Source organism: Myripristis murdjan, chromosome 21 (assembly GCF_902150065.1).
Source record: "Myripristis murdjan chromosome 21, fMyrMur1.1, whole genome shotgun sequence".
Classification (NCBI taxonomy): Eukaryota; Metazoa; Chordata; class Actinopteri; order Holocentriformes; family Holocentridae; genus Myripristis; species Myripristis murdjan.
The window spans coordinates 18,452,296-18,460,890 of record NC_044000.1 but is presented as its reverse complement, the minus strand read 5'-3'; the positions used below and the strand labels follow the sequence as shown (position 1 = coordinate 18,460,890).

Genomic DNA, 8,595 nt, shown 5'->3' with positions numbered 1-8,595 from the left:
GCATTAAGAAGTTGGTTCTTTGTTGGCAGGAGGTTTTTTTAGAGCTACTAAAATAAATCCACAAGATCAATTATGGCCTGCCTAGATTGAATTTGATAAAAGGTTCCAATTTTACAAGAGGTAATTTAGATGGGGCATGTACTCGAATTAGAGAATGTACCAATGCACTCAAAAAACATCAACTTTCCTCCACTTATTAATCATATATGTCCTAATTTGTGCCTTCCTCATTCATTTTGAACCAGGTGAAGTTTCTTTCATGAGTGTAATAATTATGTACCAAATAATCAGGAGTTTAGGAGCATAGACATCCAATAGAGCCATCAGTGAAATTGAGGTAAAGTCTAGTGCAACAAGCAGCTTACAGTAGAAGTGATTTACATTCAGAGCACCACAATGCACTGTAAGCCCTGGCTGCTCCATTGCAGCCAAAGTAACAATGAACGAGTTAGAAGATCAAGTTACTGTTTCAGCTTGGCTCAAAATAAAAGCCACAAAGAAACGTTGGTGCCAGACCGGGCATCAGTTGCCTCCACACACATGCAGGCATTAGGTGGTGTTTATAGAGAGCTCAAAATGCTTCAGGCCGAAAGAAGGAAGTGTCTAATTTTTGAAATGTTAGATTTAATTACACTTACAAATACAGGACTAGTTCACCTCCCAATGCAAGGGTTTTCACAAGTTGCTCTAGAGTGTACCAAAATGACTTTAAAATGAATGCCAGTTGTTGCATTTCACTGCATGGCAACTATCCCTATGGAACAAACTCATAAGAAATATTATTGCATATAAATTAATAGTGTCTGACCTCTGTCCAGATAATGCATTACACTTGCTAAACTCATTGGAGAACATCTGCAGAACAGCCACAGTCACTTCTACACTCTACGGTGCATATATTAATCCAGTTGCCCTTTGCACACCTGTTGGCAGATTGTCCCGTGAGCTGCAACTTAAAATACATCACCATTTTCCACTCTATCTCCAAACCAGACGTCTGCTTCGCTTGCTGCTCCTGCAGATGAACACACCTCAAAATAACTGAACCCCCCGAATCTCTGGGGCTCAGTTTCGTCCTGCTATCTCACTAGGTGCCTATAAGAGTGACATCACAAATTGTGCTTTAGGGGCCCACAAGCTGCTATCAAGCGCCACTCTTATCCTCTCCTCTCTCTCTCTCTTTCTCATTGGCTTCTTTATTTTTAGCCTTCAAACAACTGGTCTCCTAAAAATGGGCCTGTCCTGCACGGGTAGGGGGAGAGGCGTGCTGCTATGTACGGTATCCAGCCCCCCAGTCCCTTACAGGCCTGACGGTGCTCTTCTTTCCCCTTTGTCCCTTCTGGAGAGAGGGAGCTAAGGCATGAAAGAGTGGGACATGGTTGCTGGGTCCTGCACATGATTTTACAAGTTGGACTTCAGGAGACAGCTTGAGGAGACCTCCTACTGACGGACCAAACTGTATCTCTGCACCCTTCTGTAGCATTTCCTACATTTTCCTACCCTTTCGCAGGACTTTGGTGACCTTTCCCACTGTACAAGTCTATACATTTTACTCTGTGACTTTTGGGGGTGTGTGGCAGCCGTGGACCATGCGCTCCCTGTGGTTGTTCCTGCTCCCTTGCCTGAGCCTTGTGCATCTGGCACCGGCTGAGAAGGGCCTGGAGTTCCCTCACTATGACGGTAAAGACCGTGTTCTGGACATCAATGACAAGAATTACAAGAAGGCCTTGAAGAAGCATAGCATGCTGTGCCTGCTCTACCACGAGCCTATACCAGACAGCAAGGAGCTGCAAAAACAACACCAGATGACTGAACTAGTGCTGGAGGTAAGACATGAGGAAAAGGAAGAGAGAGAAGGATTAAATGTAGATAAAAGGTATAAGGCAGAGGAAACTGTGCAGATCATATGAAAAATATGGGGAAAAAGAATCTAGTCACCAAATGTCGGAGAGTAAAGAAACACTAAGGGAAGGACAGGGAGGTGTGGTTTTGCAGGAGGTCTCCTGGGCTAGTGGGGGTGGTATGAGGAGTGGAGACTAATAGTCTGGGGTGACTAGGTCATTGCTGCCCATTAAACAGTGCTATATAAGTGATTTACTGTACAGTAGTTGGACTTGGTGCTCTAGTGGGCAGAAAGCCCACTGGTAAGGTCAATAACTGCACAGGCTGCATTTGGCTCAGCCCCCTCTCCTTTTACAAACTGCACATTAAAGTTAGAATCAGACATTCTCAGCCTACCATCTCAGTGTCCCCAGATCTTTTAATATGTATGGAAATGTGTGCATTTCCTCAAGGTCAGTGTGTGTGTATGTGGATGAGTGTGTGTGCATGTAAGTATTGCAGTTCAGTGAGATACAAAGCTGTCACTTAAGGTTATTCCTGACAGATTAATTTAATGTGCACCTCTGTCTGTAGAAATGTATGTCGTTCTTCCCATGGCTCTCCTCTATTGGCAGAAATAGGGCAAGAGCTTGTGTGTATTAAGTTATGGAGCTATACATGACAAGGACACACGGCCCTCTCTTCTGGCTTGGCTTTGTGGTGGATATATCAAAGCAAAAATGATTCTTAATACACCATACTCTATATTCAGGCTTAACTGAGCAGTTGGGACATTATATAAGTGACTTTTTGATCCAATGAATCTCTTTGTCTGAGTCCTGCAAACCAGGCAGTAGTATGCACTATGCCCAGTCTTGGGTTACACATGGCGGATGGTGAATTACTTTCTGATCTGTTGAGGGTAACCCGAGCCCAGTCTCGCAGTCCTGATAATAGCTTCACTTATTTTACACAGCACAGGTGGGCCCTGTTAGCATGAGCTGGCCACCACTCTGACCACATATAACTTGATTACTTGCCCTAAATAAGTCAGATGCACTACATTTACTGATTTGTCACACACGACTTATTGTCAGATCATTCAGCTCTTCAGAAAGTCTTTTCACAAAAATCATAACTTCACTGATTCAGTGCTTTTCACTGCACATTTAAGAAGTTTGATTTGTTGTCTGTTGTACCAGAGAACAGACAAAGCAGTCTTGTTCATATTGGATCAGAGTCCAAATCTCACTCAGTCTACCTATTTCACATAACAATGGTTAGGCCTATAATATAATGCTTGGGTTATATATAGAGCATGGCAGTTTGTGTGATTATGTAACCGTGTTTCTGTGGCCCCTGGCTGTTCTGCTCCACAGGTCTTTATCTTGTCAATAACGTCACCATCACCCATGCTTAGCTTGGCCCCTCTGTCATCTTGCCAATGTAGGGAATATTATTATTCTTTTTTTTATATATATATAAATGCGTGTAGGCACATGAGCATTTCCATTTTGAACTGATGGCATTAATCAGTGTATTGCTAATGCTGCTCATCAGTTTTAGAATCAAGAGCTTATCCAACACTGCAATCAAGTGCCCATTCACATGCCACCTTGATCAGTAATTATAGTACAATAATTGTAGTGGAAAGGAAAAAAAACTTTTTTTTTTTTTAAGCCAATCACAGAAAGGTTCTCATTCAGTTTCTGTTTCTCTACCAGTCTATACTATTTCTTAATCTTTGACAATGTAATTTTTTTTTTTTTTAATCCGTTAATCTTTTGTTATCCCTCCTCTTTTGGCTACAGTTGGCAGCCCAAGTCATGGAGGAGAAAGACATCGGGTTTGGAATGGTCGATTCCAACAAAGATGCCAAGGTGGCTAAAAAACTGGGTAAGTGAAGTATTAAATGTCACACGTGTGCAGCAAAGATAACACTACCGAGTAATGCAGAGCTTTTGTTTAACCTCCTCCAGCTGATATGTGCATGTTACTCTGGAGTGAGAGGTGCTTGTGATAATAGTTACTTATTCAAGGTCTTAAGAGAGTGTTTGTGTGTATGTAATCTCTTTGTAAATGATGTGTAATTTCCCTTTGACCATAGGTCTGGAAGAAGAGGGCAGTGTGTATGTTTTCAAGGAGGACCGAGTGATCGAATTCGATGGCTTGCTCTCTGCTAACACCCTGGTGGAGTTCTTGCTGGATGTAAGTGGACTGATTTAGGAGCAAATCCCCAGCTGCCGGTACTAATCAACACCAGCACTGTCACAGTTACAAGCTCATCTCAGTGCCTTCCTGTCCTCTCTGTCCCTGTGTCACTAGTTGATGGAGGAGCCGGTGGAGGTGATAGATAATGCTCTGGAGCTGAGAGCCTTTGATAGAATGGAGGAGGACATCCGTCTTATTGGTTACTTCAAGAGCGAAGACTCTGAGCGTGAGTGTGTGAGGCTGTGAGCGTGAGAGAGCTGCAAGTGTTTGATGACAATGTGAGTGAAATGGTCTGTGAGGCTACAAGTGCTTGTGTGTCTTTCTGGGCTGTGTGAACATTGCTCAGTGCCTTGTTAGAGTTAGAATGATAGATGGTTGTGTGATGAGCTCTTAACCCCCTCATTTCCATTGGATTTACAGATCCATTTTTACCACTGCAACACACACAGTGGCCACTGCCTGGTCTCTTCTCATGTCCTGTCTAAGAGCCGAGCCTTAAGTGCAGTTTGCTCATGTTGACGAGTGGCTGCTGCATCACCCCTGACCAACTGTGGGAGCATGAACCAGGGGTCAGAGTTCAGCTATTTCAGTTCCCTGATGTGTCAATGTCATCTCTCCCGAGGCCAAAGAAAGCACAAACAGATGTGTCCTAATGGTTTCGCTAAAAGAACAGTGCAAAACAACTCCACTGCTGTTAAGAAAACAGCGGAAACAGATGACCATGCACCAATTAATTTATGTATTTTAAACCTTATTCTTCACCTCAAACTCCTTCTACCTCTCTTTTTTAATCTTATTTGTGCTTTTCCTTTGTTGTTTTTATCCTTAGACTACCATGCATTCAAAGAAGCTGCAGAGCAGTTCCAGCCCTACATCAAATTCTTTGCCACTTTTGAGAAATCTGTGAGTAACATGGCATTTACAGAAAACTCTCACAGAGCTGCCATTGTCTCTTGAGTGAGCTCTCTTTGGTGTTTCAGGTGGCCAAGGAGTTGACACTTAAAATGAATGAGGTGGACTTCTATGAGCCCTTCATGGAGGAGCCTGTCACCATCCCGGGCAAGCCACACTCCGAGGAAGAACTGGTGGAATTCATAACTGAGCACAGACGGTGAGGAAAATGTGTAGAAAAACGTGGTACTCCATACTCCACCCAATTTGTATTTGCATTCTTCTACTTCTATGATTTTTGAGACAACATCCAGGGAGTTGATGTGCGATGAAATTCTCATACCCTTTTCTGTGTCATCAGACCAACCCTGAGAAAGCTGCGTGCAGAGGACATGTTTGAGACATGGGTGAGGGAGGATTGCTTGGAAGACTAAGTGACAATTCCAACTTTAAATTTGATTTTCCTGATGAACATTGGCTCTGTACTTGATATTTCTGGTGACAGAAATTGATTTTATTTGCCAGGAGGATGACATTGAAGGGATCCACATTGTGGCCTTTGCAGAGGAGGAGGACACTGGTGAGAGCGCCACCGTGAGCTTTGCTTTACAGAATATATCCAATCAGGACTTGGTGGCTAATGGACACCACAGATACGTAGCATTTGCAGGGCTAACTCTTGCGTCCTGATGTTGATTTCTCTCAGATGGCTATGAGTTCCTGGAGGTCCTGAAGGAGGTGGCCCGCGACAACACTCACCTGCCTGACCTCAGCATTGTCTGGATTGACCCTGATGACTTCCCCTTGGTGAGCTATGACACCACAGACAGAAAAAAACAGACAAGGGAGTGGTGTAACATTCAGCTCAGTAGCTACAGGTCTAATGTCCCGCTCTCACTGACCTCTTTCAGCTGATTCCCTACTGGGAGAAGACTTTCAAGGTGGACCTGTTCAGACCACAGATTGGAGTTGTCAATGTCACTGATGTAAGTTCTTGAAAGCATTGTCCAGGCGCACCCATGGTGGATTTTAGCCCTTCCCATTATCCTTTGCTTTACCAGTTGTTCCAGTCAAAACACTACTGTTCAGTAATATGGAAAATAATATCATACTCTTGTGCCTTAATGAAAAAGTACCTAAAAAAATGAGTAAGAGATAAAGTTACTTTTGTTTGAAGAATAAAACTAATCAGAGGAGCACCTACTACTGACTAAGATGATCAATCTAGTCTGGATTACTTCAGCTCTATGGTAACAGCTGGATAACATTAGTAAGCCAGTATTAATTAGTTATGTTTTCATATTATTCATGCTGATCGTTTAACCTCACAATTCTTCTAACTGGCATGAAATAATTGATGACTACTGATTCTGATTTGATCTGCGTAATCATAAATGCAAAGAAATATGTAGGTATGTTGCCATTTTTGCCATAATGATGGACCAATAGAGCACAACAGGCAGTGAAATTACCTGTAACCAAACATGAGGCACCCTGCTTTTCACCAGTAGAGGTCAGGGTTCACAGAGATTTGGGTTTGAGGGTTTAGTTTTACTTTAAGTCTTTTATCTTGGGAAAGATCAAAGTGACAACCTTCTTTGCGTAAATCGAGATCATCCATATTCAAGTCAACTGTTTACATTTAATTTAAACTCTGTGTAAATCTCCAGACTGGAAGTTGCATGTCAGACTATCACTAGTGGTTGTTATGGGCCAATGATGCGACTTGAACAATGAGTAAAGCAAGGCATTGTGGGAACACAGAGATCAGAAAAGCATGTTGGATGCTGCTTGTCACGATTTGACTGTTCTGTCTCCGTGGGTTTGATCACAGGCCGACAGTGTGTGGATGGAGATGGACGATGAAGAGGACTTGCCCTCTGCACAGGAGCTGGAGGACTGGATTGAGGATGTGCTCTCTGGCAAAGTCAACACTGAGGATGATGATGATGATGACGACGATGACGATGACGATGATGACGATGATGATGACGACGATGACGACGACGACGATGATGATGATGACGATGATAAAGACGATGATGATGACAATGATGATGATGATGATGACGACGAGGATGACGATGATGATGATGAATAACTCATAAACTGTGAATTGTAAATCTTTATTGGTCCATTCACTGACTTCAGGCTGAGTGGACAGATCTGGATTTGAGTCATCTCCATCACAATAAATCCATTATAACAAACAAATACAGTTTACTTTTCACCCATATATAATACAGTTATATATATACAGTTTGTACTGAATGGTGGTGCACACTGATGTGTCTATTTAAACATACAAATATGCCATTTTATGACAATTATCTTCAGGAAGAAAAAATGGATTCAACACAATAAAATCATATTTGAGACAGTAGAGGTGTCTGGACCAGGTAAAAACAATTCTGTAACTGTTTAATAATAATGGACTGCTGGGTGAATGTGTGGAAAAAAGGGTGTAATCGCAGAACTGGAATGAGTAGAACAGACATGATGCTGTTTGGTCATTTGGCTGGTTCAGAATTAAATGGTGTGGTTATTGCCACAGTGACAACGCACCTGTAGGGCAGTAAAGGGTTTCTCTTGAGAACTCAGAAGATATGTTGTGCTTTGGCTGCTTGATAAAAGTAGTAAATTAACATTAGTTGTTATCACCAACAGTTCTTTGCAATGGCGACAGTTCACATGATGATGCCATGATGATTTCAATAAGAAAGTCTGTTCTACTCCAGTTCAAGTTCTGTGGCTATAATATTGGAATTAGGCTGTTGTTAGCTGCCTTAAATTATGTTTGTCACTAAATTAATTTCTCCTCTGTCTCCTTTTAATTCAATATACTGTGAAGAGAAAGAGAGAACTTACCCCAACTTTGGAATGGCAAGTCGACTGAAACTTGAATACCAAAAGCGGCACTTTCTAAACTTTGGTTCTTTTGCTTGGTAATCTGTTTGATTACATCAGTTCATTTCTGCAGCTCATTGCCCTCGCCATCAATAAAGCAGACCAGGTGGTACGTGTGTGCTTGCCTTTTCTTTTCCTTTTGTGTTGCGTTCTGTACTCAGGTAATTCAAACTAAAGATTTTATGTTCACTTTACCTAGATGAAGTGTATTTCCTGCCCCGGGGGTTGCTGCTTTGTAATCATTGAGGCAATTTCTAACAATCTCTATTTCCAGTGGCAGACCCAGTCTCTTCTCTCATCTCTCACTTATTCCTCCTTCACCATGTTGGGGGTTATTTCTCACCTGAATCAATGGACCAGGGAGCAGCTGCACGGGGAGATAATATCGCCATTACACTGTTGGATAGACGCTGGAAAGCTCATCTGAATGCTAATTCGTCATGTCTCTCCCCTCTCTCGTGACTGCTCTCTTCCTTCTTTTGCTTTGTTGCTCTCTCTTCCCCATACTGGCTCATTTCTTGCTCCTCGTCTCCTTCCCCGCACAATGAAATGAGATAAAAGATACTGTGGCTGGAGAGATTTCTCTATTCTTGTGGTTCAAGACTGGGGGGGAAGGGTGGCTTTAGATTTTCAATCCCTGTCTCTGTCTGCCACGCAGATTTACACCAAACCCTAGGTGCTGGAGAAGCTGCTTTGAAAATGTTTTACAAGCCACATGTTACTTCACAACTGAAGAGGGGGAACTAAAAGCAAAGCTGTCCTCAA

At 42.5% G+C, this 8,595-nt stretch overlaps 1 protein-coding gene across 1 annotated transcript; it reads left to right on the top strand.

The window, feature by feature from the left end:
• Positions 1–1,539: 1,539 nt before the first annotated feature.
• On the top strand, positions 1,540–7,150 carry casq2 (calsequestrin 2). The gene is made up of 11 exons (XM_030080850.1): positions 1,540–1,826; positions 3,633–3,717; positions 3,929–4,029; positions 4,147–4,258; positions 4,862–4,935; positions 5,013–5,143; positions 5,285–5,330; positions 5,449–5,503; positions 5,630–5,730; positions 5,835–5,909; positions 6,758–7,150. The coding sequence occupies exons 1-11, from the start codon at positions 1,590–1,592 to the stop codon at positions 7,022–7,024; spliced, it is 1,284 nt and encodes a 427-aa protein (XP_029936710.1). The 5' UTR covers positions 1,540–1,589; the 3' UTR covers positions 7,025–7,150.
• Positions 7,151–8,595: the final 1,445 nt, after the last annotated feature.